The 19,905-nt window shown below is 39.3% G+C and overlaps 1 protein-coding gene across 1 annotated transcript in view; it reads left to right on the plus strand.

The window, feature by feature from the left end:
* Astn2 (astrotactin 2) overlaps positions 1 to 19,905 on the plus strand; it is an 803,377-nt gene that overhangs the window by 295,300 nt on the left and 488,172 nt on the right. The window contains exons 7-9 of the mRNA XM_032902906.1: positions 4,732 to 4,816; positions 5,939 to 6,013; positions 6,752 to 6,889. Of these exons, the coding sequence (XP_032758797.1) occupies positions 4,732 to 4,816; positions 5,939 to 6,013; positions 6,752 to 6,889 (298 nt within the window). The remainder of the gene's footprint in view (positions 1 to 4,731; positions 4,817 to 5,938; positions 6,014 to 6,751; positions 6,890 to 19,905) is intronic.

The following is a 19,905-nucleotide window of genomic DNA, read 5'->3' on the forward strand; positions in this document are numbered from 1 at the left end:
ACCTGCTTGGAAATGTAATATCCTTATTATAGGAAATTCAGAAATGTCAGAGGAGTAAAAAGGGTAAAAAATTCCTTAAAATGGTTTTAATATGCACTAAAGAATTATACTGCCAAGCCATCTAAAGTGCTCAGGTAGTTCTGGTAGACAAAAGCCTTTAGTCCTAACCTTGACTACCCCAGGGACTAGTCCAGGTTTTTGGCAAAACTTCTTTAGTTTCTGAACCTTGGCTTCCTCTTCTGAAAAATGAAGGTGGAAAGATCTGAACTAAAGGGTCTTTAAGGGCTTTGTCTGCTCTGACGTATAATAGAATTCTATTTTGGACATTTCCTTAGTTCAAGTTCACAATGACTGCTTTCCTGGCAAATACCTGCCAGGAGTGGAAAGTTTTTTAACACTGCTATTCTAAATAAAATCATCTTGAATTCGTGAGTATTATATTTATATGGTCATTAGTCCTTCCTTCCTTCATTTATTCTTTCATTCATTTCTTCCCTCTGTCTATTCAGCAGTTAACCTGACCTACATCAGTTATTGGTCTATTTTACTATGCTATTATTTAAAACTGCAATTACAAAAAACAAAACCAGAAAAAAAATCTAAAAACCATTAAGTTTATGTGAAAAACAACCAAATAAAAAATTGACTCTCCCTCCTATGAATTGTATTTAGCATTTGGTCATTAAATAATTCCAAGGGTGTGGTGGCATAATAGGTGTTGAGATGCAGCCCTAACAGAAGGTGAATTTTGTTGGTTAAGCGGAGTTCACGCTGATGATGGACGCAAAGGTAAACAGGTGTTCCCAGTCAGCATGCTAACCTGTGTCCCAGCAGAGCTACTCTTGACAGCCTGTCATGCAGAGGCACAGTGGGAAAAAGTAACTACCCAGGGAAGGGGCAAATAACCCTTAACTTCTATCGGCCAAAGGCTTTTCCTCTGACAGGAAGGAAATGCTTTAGTTGCAAACAGAAGAGAATTTGCTGGATCAGCAAAATAGCAAAGCGAAATCAATAAAGCCAATAGCCATGGCACTGATGGAGATGTTGCCAGAGACACCCACCCCACTGCTAAGAGCGATCATAGCCAAGACTGAAACAAATTGTCCAGAGAGCAGAGGTTAGGGATTTGGAGAGGCAAAGCAAATATCTAAATCTTGGTGTTCAGAATTAATGAACATTTAATCCAACCTTCAACTTTGTACCTGGAAAAACTGTCCATGGAAGAAAAAGTAAGAAGAAAATACTCGTGTCTTTATAAACTATGTGGGCACTACCGGGGACCATCTTAGAATTAAAGCTGAAGTGGAGGAAAGGAATAGGTTGACCACTGACTCCTGTCTGTCTAAGCTACAGCCTATATTCTTCTCTACCTTCATTTGTTATGTAAGATAGTGGCATTGCTGTCACCTCATTCTCAGTGTATAGGAGGAAAAACCGAGACCAAAGAGATAAAGCTAATTCTAACCACCCTGCTTCCCTAATCACACAACTAGACAGCATTAAAGTCTGGTCTGTCTGCCTACTCCCAACCCTGGGGACTTTGCCTTCTGCCTACTTCCTATTCTCTAGGCAGCTCCATGGAAGCCCCTGGGGTGGCTGCTTCTCATTTGCAAGATACATATTTGTTGTATAGTGAGTGACAGTAATTAATGATCCATCTGAATCAAGGAAAAGTTGTTTAGTAAGCACACCAGGAGGAAAGAGAAAAATATAGCTGTGCCCTTTCACTGAACAAACTTCTCACTGTCACAATGATCCCCTGGTAGATATGGGCAGGGTGAATGAGCAAAGCCCTTTACCAAAGGATCACTGAGAGGCTAGGAGAAACCAAAGGAGCTCTCTCCTTGCTCACTGTAGCACGACTCCCTTTCCCTTTGCTAAGAGTAACTGTTTTACCTCCCCTGTTATGAATCACGAGGTCTGTGTCTTTTGGCAGATCATAAATCAGTTTTGGGAGTCTCGAGGACAAATCCCGGGACTTTTAATCTTTAATATTAGACATGTTTAAAGTGGTGAATATTTCATGAAGGGGCTGTTGCATTTTAACACATCATTAGCAAGTCCTTACCCTCCCCCACTGGTAAATAACTGCTCTCCAAACTCAAGGCTCTCAGCCCTTTGAGTCAATTTTCCTTTCCTCCTGAAAGAACCAGTTTATTAGATCACACATACAACACACGCACTCAGTGGACCACCCCGGGCCTGATGGTTATGGGAAGCTTACAGAAAGCATAACTGCCTGCAAGAAGACCCCTTAGTGATCTGTCATATGCTCACAGAAAAGGAAAAGGTGGATATCTCTATTCTATTTCTCTGACTTTGAACCATCTTTTGAATATTTCCCTGATCCATTCTCTGCCTCAGTCTACCCTCTTAGTACCTTTACATCCTGACAAATATTTATGAAATCCAGACTCTGTTTCAAATGCTTGCAAGACGCTGGCCACAAAAGAATTGAGACATGTTGTAATACATAGAAAGAGTTAAAGGTTTGCTTGTTCCTCTAAGAATGCTTGATGGAAGGTCAAATGTATAACATTCATGGTTCCCTGTTGAAAAGAGGAAACTTAGTAGATAAACATAAACGTTCTGAAACAAGTAGTTCTGGCAAGAGTTTCACAGCCTGTTACTACGTAGAATTGTGTTTATGTGGCTTACACAACATTTAAACACACACACAAACACACACACACACACACACACACACACACACACACACACACACACACACACCCCAATCCATAGGATGAATGGTAGGTATAGATAGCTACCTGTAACCATGGTGACCTGATTTCAATACCCAAAATCCCCATAGCTGAACAAAAGAATTGGCTAATTCCTGCAATTTCCCTGTGACTGCAAATGTAAAAATAATTAAATAAATAAATGTAAAAATAATTAAAGACTTAATTCGTAATTTATATTTCATAGAGGTTGAGCTTGTTAGCATATTTACTTAGAGGCTAGAAATCCCCTTCAATGAAACAAGGATGACCAGAAGACTTGTTTTTCTTAAGTCCAATTGAAATACATCTACCTGCATACCAGAGTTGATTTGTGGAATCTTAACAGTATCTTCAACTCTCAAATATGATTTCTTAGTGTCTACTTGCTCCCAGCCTGTTCTCTGTCCCTCTCCCTCTCTCTCCCTCTCCCTCTCTCTCCCTCTCCCTCTCTCCCTTCCTTCCTTCTTTTCTTCGTCCTTTCCTTTCTTTCTTTCTTTTTTTAATTTTCGAGGACACCCAAAATATGAAATGCTAAGAAAAATTAAAGGCTAAAACTGAAATGTCCCTAAATCGTCCATGTTCAATTTTGCGTATCCCTCATCATGCTGTGAAAAGTTTGGATCAAGACAAGCAGAATCTCTATGATTCACCAAAAGATGGGAATGGTCAGACATCAATAGCCAGGAAATTTGTTAAACACAGATAATAGTTAATTGCTCATTGGACTCATATGATTGAGTACTGGGGCTGACTCTCCTCTAGGCAGTAGGCTAAGCCTGGGCAGTTTCTAAATTTTCTGAGATGAATGTCACAGAATGATGATTCCACATACTGTTGGACTACCAAATTGTCCTTCTTTTTCAATGTAAGTGTGGGTAATAGAGCCTAAGTCAAGTGCTTTACCATGGAGCTCTATCCCCAGCCATGCAAGTTTCTCAAAATGAGGTTTGGAGAGAATTGTGTGCCTCATTTCCACGGAGAATCACTCCATTGAGAGTACTGTATCCCCTAAATTTTTTTATAGAATATATTTTTGGCATAGCATCTGTCAACATTTTACAAGTATACCTTTGGTGGAAAATAACGAATTTAACTTTAAAACTTCACACCTTCAGAAATGCACTGAGCAGCCGTCATAAGTATTTAGTGGAACCTTCTGAAAACTGTTGTAGAATTCTGAACTTTGGAAATAGACAAAGCATGCTAAAATGAACTTAGCCAACAAGGGGGGAAACTTTGCACAGGGTTAACTGGTTGGAGGTCCTCACACAAGTTCACCCAGACATGGCGTGGGAAAAAAACGAAGGAATTCAGTAGTGGGTAGTAGATGGATACAAAGAAGGAAACACACAAGAGATAAAGAACAAGATTAGAGCAGAAGAAAAAGAAGAGAAAGGAGAGGTGAGGAAATGTAAACAAACAAGCGAACAAACGAGGCAAACTGTAGGCGAAATACATGTTCCAAAGAGAAAAGCAAAAGTTTCTTGAATGCGTTGGTACCATAGACACAAAGGAAAAAAGCAGGCTCATTGCATTGGAAAACATTTAATTTTCTACTTATACTTGCACAATACATATATAATATCATATTATATAGACATATGTCTATATATACATATCAATATATATATAATCGAATATATAGATATATTTTGAAAATAGGCCCTTTGTCACTATTTGTCTATTTTCTGTTTTCCTTATCAACCTGTAAACCCCATTAGCCACTGAATAATGCCTTCTTTCCTTTGTAGCTGTAGAATAGAGCTGAGAGCTTTGGTTGAATGTGTTCAAAATGAATTGGATGAACAGATGAGTAGTTGAACAAAGAAATGAGCACATGCATAAATTCTGTATTAACCACAATACTCAGTGGATCCTGAATGATTTTTTCATGAGTCCTTTCCCAAACTAGTAAGTTGATTACTTTTCCAGGAACACAAGGGGAAGAAAGAAAGAGCATATGTGTAGAGGTAATGTATCAAATCATTTTTCTTTTTGCTTCCAGGGGAGTGCAGTTGTCATGAAGGTTACGCCCCTGACCCAGTCCACAGACATCTATGTATTCGAAGTGACTGGGGTCAAAGTGAAGGGTGAGTGATACAGGACCTCTGGTCAGGGGAGTAAAACACATATTCATTTACATCCTGGTCTAGATTCTGCAGAGAATAAGAAAATGCATAGTATGCAGTCCTAAATGAGATCATCTTTTCTAAACATCTTCCCATAGGCTCTGGAAGAGGGGCTAGAAAGTGTATGAGAGCCAGAGGTAGTATATTACTACAAACAAAGGGTAACTTTCAGACACAACAGAATAGGTGCCCATATGAGATCACAGGAATGTTGATACTACATAAAGGACCTGAGCAAGGTCAAGCAAGATGAAGTAGCAGCATGGAATGGGGAAATGTGGGCGTGAGGTCCCACCCACAGCTGAGGAGATATTAGCCTGCTGAAAGCTTCTGATAATTTTCTTAAAAGGTATGACTCTTGGTAGATCAATCTCTCTCCCAAGCAGGTCTCATACCTAAGACTATTTGATCAACACAAATTAAACTTGATGGCTTGGGAAAGGGAGAGAGAGAGAGAGAGAACATGAAGTTGGGTGGGTGGGGAGGTGAGAGTAGAGATTAGATGAGTTAAATATTATCAAAATACATTATATGAGATTCTCCAATAGTTAATAAAATATTATTTTAAATATAAATCAAAGCATACTGTACATGCTATATGCATATGCATGCATGTGCATGCTCATGCGCACGTACACACACACACACACACACACACACACACACACCACACACACACACACACATACACACACACCACTCTGCATACATCCCAGTGAAGAGTGAAACCTATTTCTTCTACTGAATCACACTTCATTACTAGTGGCACATGACTGATGAAGCTTCTAGAGATGAAGCACTGATGCTTTCCTCATACACCGAAATAGGAAATAATCGATAAGTATGCTGAGGACAAATTGGGTTTTTGAACATGAACTCAGAAAGACAAGTGAACTTAATAAAAGTGTTGAGTCCTCTGTAAAGTGTCTAAGTCATTCCTTTAAAATGTAGAAAGTCACCTCCATCAGCTACTTCTATGAAATATTACTGTGTAGCTTCTGTTTAACACTTTGGCTCCTACTGACTTCTGACTAATGCCATGTCTTGTCTTCTTGCCTTCCTTTTCCTGCATTATTTCCTTAGACCTTGGCCTTACACAACACTGGAGAGGGGCTATGATCTGGTGACAGGAGAGCAAGCCCCTGAAAAGATTCTCAGGTGAGTTGACAGTCTTACTGGGATTTGATACTGGGGAAAGGAGAAAGGGTAGACAGAAGGTGTGTTTGTGCAGTCTTAGAATGTAGATCCAGAGTCTCGCTGAGTATAAAAGAACTCTCACTGGTACTGATGCAGCACCATGGCCCCGTTGCTATGGGAATCTGATTCCTGTTTGTCTGGTTTCTAGACTTAGAGTCTTGAACTAAAGAAGACATTACAGATTATTCCATCTACCTACTTAAAAATATTTTACAACCCCAAACTCTCTTCCCATTACCTCTGCTTGCCAGCTCTATGAAACTGTGGAAAACTTCTAAATTTAACCAGATAAAGGCACACAGTGCATTAAGTAGCAGAACCAGGGGATGAAATGTTGGCTTAGAGTCCACATTCTTACCCTCTGTGCCAGACTGCTCCTTCTGACACTTTACGGAACTCCTGCTGTATATTGGCATCACAAGAAAAGCTGCAGTAGTCCCTGTCTTCAGTGTCCAATTGTTACTCATGAGAAGATAACAAGCAGGACAATGTAGTGCAAGAGCTGAATGATGAATAAACTTAAAAAGCAAACATCTGAATATGAGCAAATCCAGCTAATGCTGGGCCTTAGAGAATATAGAGAATTCAAGTTGGGTGGAAAGATAAGAAAATGCCCTATAAGGGAGGGGAAGAGGGCCCCCTTTTTCTTTTACTCTTTGCTTCCCGGGGAGTTCCCCAATGGAAACTCTTACATTGCAGGTCTACTTTCAGCTTGGGTCAAGGCCTCTGGCTTCCGGTCAGCAAAAGCTTCGTGGTTCCACCAGTGGAGCTGTCCATCAACCCCCTGGCCAGTTGCAAGACTGATGTGCTTGTCACAGAAGACCCTGCAGATGTCAGGTAGGGAAGTCATCTTTAAGACTGTGTAGTACTCTGTGTAGCTGTGGATGGCCTTCTCTTTCAGAACCACAAGCACTCTTGTGAAGGAAAGAGTTCAGTAATGTTGATTGAGGTCTAGAAGATGAAAAGAATGTTGTCGAATCCATCTGCTCTTAAATTTTCGAAGCACCTTCCATTGTTGTGCAGCACTGGCTTGTATTCTGCCAGCTCTTCTTCTGGGATTTGATTTAGAAAAGAAAAAAGAAGAAAAAACCATTCATGGCTGATACATTATCTCACTCGCTGTGAGATTTATCATGGATGAGTTTATCATATAACCATTGTTAATTAGCAGTATTTGGAGAATCTTGGACGTTTAAAAAGGTGGTCTATTTTCCATTGTGAAAATGACCTTCTGGAAAATCCAAAAGGTCCAAAGGCCCAACTTGTCCAATCCTTTGATATTCACTCATGAAATGAATGTGACTGACTGCCTCTCTCCTTTCAAGCCTTTTACCTTGCGAACAACTTCCTTGCAGACTTCCTCTCCTTCCTTCTAATTAGTGGCTTATACACTTTGCTGTCCCATTATGTGGTGCACATCTCAAGGTCAAAGAAAATAGCTTCTATAGCTTTGTAATCCCCAGTTCATAGTACATATTGGACATCTACTAAATGTTTATTGATTTCACTAAGTCAAGGGTCTTAGATCTGATCCTATTACAAGTCTGGGTATTTCTAGTGTAGACTTATTTCTCTGTTTCCAATTTGACTAAAGGAAACCTTCCAGAAAGTATGATGTAATGATAAATGAACTCTAGTCTTAGTTATAAAGGCAGTTTGCCTACAGCTTACTGATTTGTTAACTAAAATTAAACCCTGTCGCTGATGACTACCTGTGACCATTATCCTACTACTCAACAAGTGACAGAGATTCTATGAATTGAACTGTAGTGAACAATTTTTGTTGTCTTCTGAGAAATTTTTGAGAGGCAACTCTCGATATCTCTATGAAAGGATGAGGCTAACATGCTTTTCCAGGCTATGATTTTTTTTAGAACAATGGTCTTTTAAAAAAGCAATATAATATTGGGGCTGAAGAGGTGGCTCAGCAGTTCAAAATACTTTCAATTCTTTAAGGGAACACAAGTTCAGTTGCAAACACCTACATTATGTGATTTACAGATAACTACATGGAACTACAAATTCAGAGGAATTCAATATCCTTTAGGGACTTCAGAAACACATACATTCATTTGCATGTGCCAACACATATGTATACATAATTGAAAATTTTAAAGGAAATGTAAAAGCTTATTAAGGCAATAAATGAATAGCACTTGTAAAACATAGAAGCGAGTTATTAAAAACTAAAGAACATTGTGTAGATGTACCACATTTTTTGAATCCATTCTTCTGTTGAAGGGCAGCTGGGGTTTTTTCCAGCTTCTGGCTATTATAAATAAGGCTGCTATGAACATAGTGGAGCATGTGTCTTTGTTGTATGTTGGAGCATCTAGTACTACTCAGCTATCAAAAAAAATGACTTCATGAAATTCATAGGCAAATGGAATGAACTAGAGAATATCATCCTGAGTGAGGTAACCCAATCACAGAAAAACACACTTGGTATGCACTCTTTGATAAGTGGATATTAGCCTAAAAGCTCAAATTACCCAAGATGCAATCTGCAGACCACAGGAAGCTCAAGTAGAAGGATGACCAAAATGTGGATGCTTCTACTCCTTCATAAAAGGGAGAACAGAAATATCCATAGGAGGGGATATGGAGGCAAAGTTCAGAGCAGAGACTAAAGGAACGGTCATTCAGAGACTGCCCCTCATGTGGCCCATATATATGCCGCCACCAAAAGTGGATAAAATTGTTGAAGCTAAAAATGCATACTGAGACTGGATATAGATCTCTCCTGAGAGACACATCCGGAGCATGTCCAGTACAGAGGTCAATGCTAGCAGCAAGCCACTGAACTGAGAACGGGACCCCCTTTGGGTTGAGGATTAGAGGAAGGATTGAAAGAGCTGAAGGGGTTTGCAACCCCATAAAAGCAACAATGCCAAGCAACCAGAGCTTCCAGGGACTAAACCACTACCAAAAGACTATACATGGACTGACCCAGGGCTCCAACTGCATATGTGGCAGTGAATAGCCTTGTTGGGGCACCAGGGGAAGAGGAAGCCCTTGGTCCTGCCAAGGTTGGACCTCCAGTGCCGGCGAATGTTGGCCAGGGTGGGGGTGTATAAGGAGTGGTGGAAGTGGGGAACACCTGTATGGGGGAGGAGAGGGAAGGAGGGGCTTATGGACAGGAAACCGGGAAAGGGAATAACATTTGAAATGTAAAAAAAGAAATATATCTAGCAAAAATTCATTTAAAAAAAGAACAAAAATAATTTTGAACATATAAATTCGTCATGATTTCTATCATTCTCATTCGTCTAAATGTAGAACTGGAGTAGATGGCGTTTGTGGAAAGCTTGTTAAAGACTCCGGGCATTGCATATAGCAAAAGTAGAACAAGGTGCATGGAATAGAACCTCTCTCAAGGAGTTCTAATAAGCTCAGTTTACAATCCGTGAAAAGCTCTCTGCTAACTTTCCACAAAGCTCTAGGTGGTTAACATTGTTCTTGTGATTTTATGAAGATATTTATGTCAAATGTTGCTGTGCGTGAACAGCCCATTTTTAGTGTGTAAGCAATATGATGCAGCCAATTCTTACTTTCTATGTGTCCAGTTCTTTGCCTGTAAAATGAAGAGAACATGCATTCTCCATCAAGTATATGAATAATAGCTCATAGCCACTGATGGTACCCTGTGTACTAGATCATTTATTGATGCAACTATATTTAATCTTTATATCATCATGTGATGTAGCTAGGCTGTTATTTACATTTTATTTATAAAGATTAAGCAGGCAGACAAAACATGAACTTAAGGCCTAGATTGTGTTCTTCTTTGGGAGTGATGAAGCCCAGTTTTGGCCTTTAACCAGCAAGAGCACACAAAGATTATAGTCTTATATGTGAAGTGGTTTGTACTAAGTTAGTGGAGTTTCCAAGCTACATTAATAAACCTTGTCTGACATAGCATTGCCCAGGCAAGCATATCACGGGCATTTAAAGAATTAATAAGTTCCAGTCAGGTAATCTGTTAGAAATTAATAAATAATAGATCATAATTATAGATAGCCAATATCTCTGACATGGAATCACAGCAAAGAGAGTAGAATAATGACTGTGGCAATTGAAGCATAGGGGAGGCAGAAGTGTACGTCACAGTAAGATTCCTGGAATGACTTGAAGGGGCTTTGTAAGTTTGGGCTGGGATACCCAAACTGTGATAAATTTAAGGGGAAAGCACGAGACCTTTCACAAACAGATCCAGAGTAGCTGGGATGCACTGGGGTAGCTGAATTTACTGTAAGTAAAATTATCTATACAGGGTCAGCAAAAAAAGAGCAACTAAATATTTTATATACTTAATACAGGAGTGTTAATTAGCTTGACCACTGTAGGAATCGGTCAGGTAGTGTCCAATCAAGTTGGATGTACAGATATCTAACTCATTGATTACAGCACTAAGTATGTATATAACAGAAACTTGTGTGTGTGTGTGTGTGTGTGTGTGTGTGTGCATGTGCATGTGTATGTATAAAATAGTACTGAAGCACAAAATCTAGACACAAAAGAATGCTGTAAGATAATTTATACTATTATGTTTACTAATTTGTAAAAGCCTTTGTACTACTTTGGGTGATGGAAGGTTAATGACTAAGGGCAGGGTGGAAGGCTTGTATTGATGAAGTTTGATATTTTCCTCATTGCTGGGCTTTTATAAACATTTCCCCTAAACATTCATCAAAGTACACATTGCTACAAGAAGACTTTATTTTGATTAAACATAAATTCAGTGTTTAAAGTTACAAATCTAGGGACCCAGCTGAACCAGCCCAGTGTACACTTTCATGCCATCGCCCTCTCGCATTCTAGATTTTCTGTGGTACCGTTTATGCTTGAGGACATTGAAGATAGAGGAAATTTTGCTATTGCTTTGTTTTCTGTTTGTTTTTATTGTTTTGTTCTTATATTGCACAATAAAGAGAGAAGATTAAATAGTCTAATAAAGGGCTGAACTTGACAATGATTAGCTCTCTAGAGACAATAATTATCGTGCCTCCAATGTAGCATAATGGATTTTCTCCTCTTTTACTTTTTAATTCTTTTCTCTTTCCTTTGCAAAAAGGGTGCATCCAATTGATGCATTTTAAAAACAGCAGTGTCTTGGTGTTGAGTGCTTGCACTCATCTTTGTGTCTTAAGATTTAGGGAAGAATTTAAATGAGTCTGTGCAGTCTCCTGTGGTTTGTCATGCCTGTGGCTTTATGGACGTGGGCATCTCTATTGAATAAATAAAAAATCATGTGTGGGTATTTAGAGGATTTTTTGAGAGGTGCAAAGGGGAGAACAAGTTGTTTTCAAAAGATAAAAAGAACATTGGATATTAAGTGTAAATTGTAGAAAAGGCTTGGCTGGGCAGAATTTGAAGTGAAAGGGAAATATTTCAAGTCGGAGGGGTAAAGGGGCAAATGAAGAAAATTCTTTTCTGGAGGCCTCCTGTTCTTTAGTCTGCCCCAGCACGAAGCTACCAGCAATGAGAATTTCAGTACTGGAGACACTAATGATGCCAGCCACAAAGGTAGGGTAGCTAAATGTCACATGAATTCCTTTCTGCTCTTAAAAAGAATGAAAACAGCTTGTACCTGGTGCCTCTTGTGTGCCAGGCACAGTGCCAAGCACCCTAGTGTTACAGACAAGAATAAGGCTTACCTCTCCTGTCAGAAGTCTCATGGCTTAGCAAGGAATGTGGGACAAGAGGCTGACTTGAGAAAGAAAAGAAAAGTTCCTTGTGGAGAGGGAACCATGGCAAACAACACTTCTTGCTGCACACTGAGGCCTTCTTCACAACTTTGCCTACAGCTGGATCTTCTTATAAGAGAAATGTGAGAATAGCTATTATAGTTAGAATAATAGTCATCCACAAAGCCCAGCATTTGGAGCTCCTCAGTGATTTTTCTATGATCTCAATCAATGAAAATGAAATTGTGAAGTGCTGTTAATTCCTGAACAATGTGGAAAGAATAATAGGACATCAGAATGCGAGCTAACGTTGCACACTTGGTGATCGTTTTCACATTGAGTTCTTTCTGAATAGAATTAAGAATTTCTTCTTGTTCTTTTGCTCTTTCAATTCCAAGCCCTGAGAATTTATTGAACACCTATTATGTGGGGGGCTATGTAGTAGACATACAAAATATAAGGCAAGAATCTTGATGTATTAGATGAGGCAAAAGCCACACACAAACAAAAAATGTACATTGTGATATTCAATAAAGAAGGAAATTTCCAGATAGAAAGAAATCACAAGGCTAAATATAACCAGACACATCTAGAGGTTAAAAGAGTATTTTGAATATATGCAAATTTCTGCGTTAAATATTCAAGATGTCACTTGGTCATTCACTGGTCCAAGATTGCATGGATACCTGTTTGAAAGACAGATTCTCGCAATTCATCAACAACTGATTGACTGATATTCAAAGGTATAAGGTACTAATGTTTAAATCTTGTAAATACTGTTAGCTTTTATTAATTTAAAAAGGGGTTTTATAGATGTTATTAAGACTCTTTAACATATCCTGGATTTCCTGGCTTATGGGTATGACTGGGAACATTACAGCAAATGCTCTTATAAGAGAGAAGCAAAGGTTATTTGACACAAACAGAAGAAACAGTGTGAAAAAGTGAAATGTTAATGTGTTACAGTCATAAGCCAAGAAAACCAATAGGCAGCAGAACATAAAATCAAGACTACAGGCAGGCAGACAGACAGACAGACAGACAGACAGACAGACAGACAGACACACACACACACACACACACACACACACCATCTCTACAAGATGAGTCACCTTGACTTCAGACTAGCAATATTGATTTACGTCTTCTCCTTCTCAGTCAAGCCACTCGAGTTTGTGTGATCTTTTCATAGCAAACACAGGAAACAGATTCCACCTACTAAATCTGTTATTATTTTGGAGATGAACCCACCTGTTTAATGGAGCACATTTTTGGATGATTCAGCTACTAAGTGAAGTTTGAATCTAAGTGTACTAGGAAATGAAACAGAACAGAGTTTCCCTGCTCAACTAGAAAATAAAATATATGAGGGCTTGGCCACTTTAGAGTAGCCCTACCTCCTGGATAGTAGGTTAATACACTCTCAGATGTTACAAGGATTCATTAGTCCTATCTCTTTTCATCTGTCCTTTCTGTTTTTAATCTGGGTAGCTTTGTCATGCATACCGTTGTGATAAAGTCTAGACTTATAACCTGAGACACCTTGTTATAGTAAAGAGATATATATTTCTGCATGGCTCAATATGTCTGACATTGCAGTACTAACACCATCCCATGTAGCTCAGATAAGTCATGTCACTTGCCCAGGGCCACAGCCAGTAAATGTCAAAATCAGGATTTGAATCCTGGAAACCTGAACCCTTTGAACCCATGTTCCTCATCTGTAGGCTTTGATGCTTCGGGCCAATCACATGGCCATAGTCGGTGTTTCAGATCAATGCTTGCAGGGGCAACCTGCTACACCCACCTTGTCCTGAATGACAAGTTCACTCTGTAAATCAAAATGTTAGAGAATTTAGCTTCATGCATTGTGATTGCAAGTAGTGTAGTTCCCCAGGGAAAACTCAGAGCACGCCAAGTATGGGATCAAGAAAACACCACCAGTTTCTTACCCATAAACAATGGGCCTGAGGCTGGGGCTTTCACTTCAGTCTGATTTCAGTGGAGCAGAAAAATGCATGAGAAATACTCTGGGAGAATATAAGACAAAACACTCGTGCTATTTTCTCCCACCTCTTTCTTTTTTAAGCTACAGACCACATAGACTAAAGGCACTGCCTTTAGTCACTATGTTCTGTAAATGGATCTTAAGCATACACATCCTGGGCATTTGCCTCTGTGGTAAACAATATACTAGCTCAAAAATTATAAAGAATAGCAATGTAAGAGATGACAGACAGGGCATAAATTTTGGTAATAAAATACAAGCTTGTTGTGAGTTCTGGGTTCATAGCTTGGATTAAGTTTGTTTCCTATTCTGAAAAAACCCCTGGGTAGAAGCTAGTGGCCTCTTTCATATGATGATATATATGGCGGGCTTATATTTCACAGCATGTGCAGTTGGTGTTCAGGGAATAAGAAGAATATAAATGTGTGTGTGTGTGTGTGTGTGTGTGTGTGTGTGTGTGTACCAATTTATGGCATTGGTCAAAGCAGAATCATGCAAGTCAAGACATTACATGGGGTTTGGAGTATTTGAGAAGTAGGTTCTGGTGGAAAAGCTTTTGACAAAGGGCTAATATCACTCGATAATCAAGAAACCTCTCTTTTATTGGAAGTGAACACAATTGAAAGTATGCTCTCATTTTTAATTGATATTTTTACTTATTCTTTGAAGATTTCATATATTTTACAATTTTCTTTGACTATATCCACCTCACTAATTTCTAGTTCCCTCCAGGACCCCCTAGCACAGTGCTTCTTAACATGTGGGTCACAGCCCCTCTTCATGATGGAATGGCACTTTAAAAAAGGTTGCACAAGACCATCAGAAAACATTATGATTTATAATATTAGCAAATTATAGTTATGAAGTAGCAAAAACCTGACTCTATGGTTGAGCGGTCACGACAACGTGAGGAACTATATTATGGGTTTTCTGCACTAGGGAGGTTGAGAACCACTGCCCTGGCATGACTTCTTCTGAACCTCATGCCCTTACTCTTACATAATTAATAACACATTGCATCCAATTAGCACAACCAAGAGTGGACGGCAAGAGACTACACCCACAAATAAAAGTGACTTTTCCTCCCTCAGCAGTCATAAAATGGCAGTAATGCCTCAGATGTGGGTGGAGCCTCAGAGCACAGCCCTACGCCAATGCTGGCACATTGACTGCTATGAGCTTCTACAAGTCTTGTGCAGGTAGCCCCAGGTGTTCAGAAGAGATCATTTCATGGGTTTTCTCCTCACTTTCTAGCTCTTACATTCTTCCTTTCTTCCATAATATTCCCTGGACATTGGTTCCCTAATCTTTGTTTGGGAGAAGTTCATATGGATGGCCCCTCTCTGGCTGAGCACTTCGTCACTTACTTTCAGGACTTTGTACAGTTAGGAATCCTGTGTAAATCACTACACATGGCAAAGACATTTCTCTGTACAAGGTCAAGCTCAGCAGCAAAACACTATGGGTAGAAAGAAAATTTTGTACAAGGCAGTTTTCCATCCTAGCCATTGAGCAAAATATCAGTAGAAGCCCCACACCCAGAGTTCAGGACTTCCTAGCCATGGGCATTTGAACAGGCTTATATTGCGTTACATGAAATCCCTCCTGGCCTATGTCTCAAATCCAATCAGAAAGTGGTTGGCTGCCCAAAGTCATTATGTCTGTAATGCGCCAATGAGTATAGCTTACCTATCAGGTTGGTACGGTACCATTCTGGTTCAGACTATTCAAGTCTTCTTTCTCCTATCAGTGTGCATAGCACCTTATGACAATGTAAAAACTAGCCAGCAGGCAGAAAGTTTGTTAATCAGTTTGAGGTTGATTTCCCTCTTTCCACCAAAGTGGTATGCATTGTCATTTCAGAGATGTGGTCTTTTCATCTATTTGGGCTGAGCAAGCAAGAGCAATGACAACATCCTATGCTGTTTCGGTGCCACTGGACCTCCCGTAACTCATAGGGAGGTATCCCAGACATGAAAGTGAATTTGTATTTGCTGCCCCTTGAACTCATCAGACTTTTCGCGAGAAAGTATATTTATAGGCATGCATTTGTAGACAAGTTGGAAATGAATTTCTGCTTCTGTTGTGAGGATGCTATGGGGCCACAGGATTCTTGACAGTCGAAATAAAAACTCAAGCTATCAGACTTCTCCCACCATTTATTTATCCCTCCCTTATCAGTTCTCCAGAAATCCTTTTCCTCTGAAGGCAAGAGATCTTCATAACAGACTTATGAGTTTACAACTCCAAGATTAGAGTATTATGCAAAGTGAGTAGAACATACCTTCATGAAACTGCATAGACTTAATTTCCAGCTCTACCCCTCACTAGCTAATGTCAGCCAAATTATTGAAGCCTTATTAGCCTCTGTTTCTTATCTATAAGTGGAAATAACAATCACAGTCATAACTTTGGATGTTCCTGAGACATAAACTAATCTTAATTACATACTTGTAAATAACAATGACCAGCTGTATCTGGTCATTGTGTCGTCTGTGTCTTGATCTGGCTAAACTTACGAGTATAAATTCTGTCTCCTTCCAACTAGTGGAATAGCCACTTTTATTTCCAGATGAGGAAGCAAATGGATTAAGTTCTGCACACAATATTACTTGAGTAGTAAGTCAGTATTTTAGCTGAGACTGTTAATCTAGTGCTTCATTCTGGCTGCTATGTTTGCACAGGAAATCCTCAGTAAGATAAGGGGACAGGGTTAGGGCTTTTCATCTTTGTCTTACTGACCATTTGGTTATTGTGTGCAAGTGTTCTTTCTTCGTTTTTAGTTTTCACTTTTTAAGTTTTAAGGCATGTAGCTTGTATGCATACAGGTACATATGTGTGGAAATGCACATATATGTGCATGTGTGTGGAGGGTAGTGGACAACATGAAGTGCAGTTCCCCAGAAGCCATTACCCTGTTATTGAAACAGTCTTTCAATGGCTGAGTACTCACCGAGTAGGTTAAGCTGGTGAATGGGCACCGTGAATCTGCACTCACCACTCTGCTTGATGGCTTGTTTTTTGTTTTTGTTTTGTTTCAGTTTGGTTTGGGTTGGGTTTTTATTCGGGGATTTTTTGTTTGTTTGTTTGTTTTTATACTGAAGAGCAAAACTCAATTCCTTATGCTGTCCCTCTGACTGAAGGCATGCATCCTTTCTACAAATGTAAAATAAAATATAAATGGAGGAAAGAGATTGTAAGTAAATTAGGAGTCCCTTTGACAGTCAGCTTGGTTCATAGATTAGTGCATCTAAATTCTTCCTGACCACCAGATTCCTCCTAGTTTTGGAGGATAAAAGTTCCTCTACTAAAGTCTGTATATAGGCCCCCACACTTGCTACCACATGGATAGATTCTCGCCTCTCTTTCCCCTCCTTACCCACTGCCTGTCATTCATCCAGTGAGCCTGGAGACACATATATTTTTTCCATTTTAGTTTAGTGATCATAATAAAACCGAAGTCTATTAGGATGAGTTTCTGCCCAGGCTCTGTAAATCTCTTCAAACACTACGCAGCATGGGATTTCTGTTAGTCTTTGCCACAGGGGAAGCTGTACCATGCACCAATGGGCAGCCCAGGTGGAGGGCTCAAGACACAGCCTCTGCTAAATGAAACTCACATGGAGACTTTCGAATATAAATATTGAAGTGACCCAAGTTGGATAAAGGGGAACCAGTTAGCTAAGCTTCCATCTTAAATACAGGAAATGCTAAATTATTAAACTTTTAATAAATGTAATAATAAATATTTGATGTTGAATTATAGACGGCTTTGCAGTTACAGTGAAGCTGAGAAATGACTTGTTATATCTGCATTAGAAGTTAAATACTTTTCAAATGGGACTTGCAAGGCTGCTGCAAGATCCCACATCTTCAGACTAAAAGGAGACAGACATGAAAGTATTCACACTGGGCAAATACACTGGTAGTGAGGGTTTGAGGGAAGCTTATGGTCATTGCTTATTGTCAGACCTATTTATTTATTGACTGTGGATGAATATGTGGGAGAAGCCGTCAATGTCCAATGTCTTCCTCAGTTACTATCCATCTTATTTTTATGGAAAGAGTATCTTACTGAGCCTGAAGCTCACAGGATTTTAAGCATGCGCTGCTGCACATGGTCCTTGTTGCTGTGCAGAATTTATGTGGGCATTAGGTATCTAACTCAGGTCATCCTCCTTGCATGCTAAGTACTTTCTGAATTGAGCCATCTCCCCACACTGTAACATAATTTTAATCTTGTATTCCTTAACTGATAAGGAAGTTGACATCCTAAGGACTTAAGTGGAACAGTTGGAGGGAAAGCATTAAAAATGGAATGTAGACTTCTGACCTCTGCTCAATCCATCACGCGGTAGGACCTCCCTCCATGCAGAGCACTTTTCTGCCTGATATAACTCAGAGTGATTTTAGTTTCAGGGGAAAACAACTTGGTTTGAATGACTTCAATGAGACTTACATTGGAATGCTGTCCTAGGAGAGGCGAGAGATAAGCTCACAAGGAAGATGAGATAAAGATTAAGGGATTACATACTAAGATTCTGTCCTTCTTTCTCCATTTTTCTATTATGATGGCTTTAATCTCCCGTACTATGCAAGTCATTCTTTCACATTCTATGACACCTTCCACCTTGAGGAGAGTGGTGGTAATACTTGTGTATCATTAAATATGTGTGCTTCTTGCCACAAAGGAGTAATGGTTTTCTTGCATGAGATAAGTGTTATAGACTTTCAGGGAAGGTATATTATTGGTCTAAAATGTGTTAAAGTACCCTTGGCTTAATCATTTATCATGAAGTAACAGGACCATAAAGTAGAGACATTGGCAAAGGAAGAATCAAGGAGACAGACATCACATCCCATGTTGACCAATCTCTCCCTGGTCTTCATATCAGTCTATCATATAGGCTGGAGTAAATCAGAAATAGTAGATATCAGATGTCCCTCATATCAACTAAGATAAATAAGTAGGCACTGCCTCAAATGTTTATGTTGGGAAAATTTCTAAGACTTTTGTGAGTGCTTCTAATTTTCTATCTCATGAATTTATGATGTTTTTTTCTTGTCAGATGAAGAGAGATTATTGGTTACTAAGACACAAAGAAGGAACAGCCATAGAGATGGAAATGCTAAAGATGAATTAACAGGAGAATTATCTTATTTAATGCTTTTTCATTAATCTATTATCTCAGGAGACATATTTAACCAAAATCTGTTCTTGGTGCTAGTATACTTGCTGTGATAAATTTCTGGCTTGTAGGAGAATTGAAGCCAACTGTGTAAGCACTTCCTAGATACTGTTGGACACAATCATCATCACTCGTATTAGAAATGAATTCTAGGAGAAAAATTACCCTGATGAAAGGAGTCTCAAACACTGAGATAGTGTTTAAAGGTATGTGTAAACAATCACAAACTCACAGAGGATGGAGACACTCTCTCCCATCCAGCTGACCTCAGATAGTTGCTCCTATATTGATAGGGTAGACTCTTCCCGATGCTTATGACCTAATTTCTGCTATATGGTGGGTATTAGTTTCACGGTGTTTCCTATAAGTTCTCTTGAACTCATCTTCATAAGCAACATTTTCAGCTATGCAAATAGCCACTCTAGAACAGAAAGGACAAAAAAACCCTAAAATGAACAATTACTTATTCATCTAAAACCCACTTCCTGAGGTTGAATGGAATGATACCTTTCCTTCAGTGTATCATAGTATCATATCCTTCAATGTAAGTAACAGAATTTCAACAAACATACTGCAGAGGTGAGGAGGAACAAAGGGAAGGACACACAAACATACACACACACACACACACACACACACACACACAGAGTGAGAGAGAGAGAGAGAGAGAGAGAGAGAGAGAGAGAGAGAGAACCATCACTTGATTAGAAGGATCAGAAGGATTTCAGTGAATAGACTTGATTTCTTTTCTCTCACCAGCAGAAGAAACCAGTACAAAGGAGAGACCCAGCAACAAAGGGATGGTGTGCTCAAATTGGAAGCATTTTCCCCCACAGTTTTGGGAAAGGTCTTTAAAACCCAAGAAGGATATGCAGCATATTGTGACTAAATCTGTGGCTCAGTCAGCTACAGGTTTCAGTGAACTAAGTTGTGGGCAACGTTTCTAGAACACAGACTAATTCCCTGGGG

This window comes from Rattus rattus, chromosome 1, assembly GCF_011064425.1.
Source record: "Rattus rattus isolate New Zealand chromosome 1, Rrattus_CSIRO_v1, whole genome shotgun sequence".
In the NCBI taxonomy this organism is placed as follows: domain Eukaryota; kingdom Metazoa; phylum Chordata; class Mammalia; order Rodentia; family Muridae; genus Rattus; species Rattus rattus.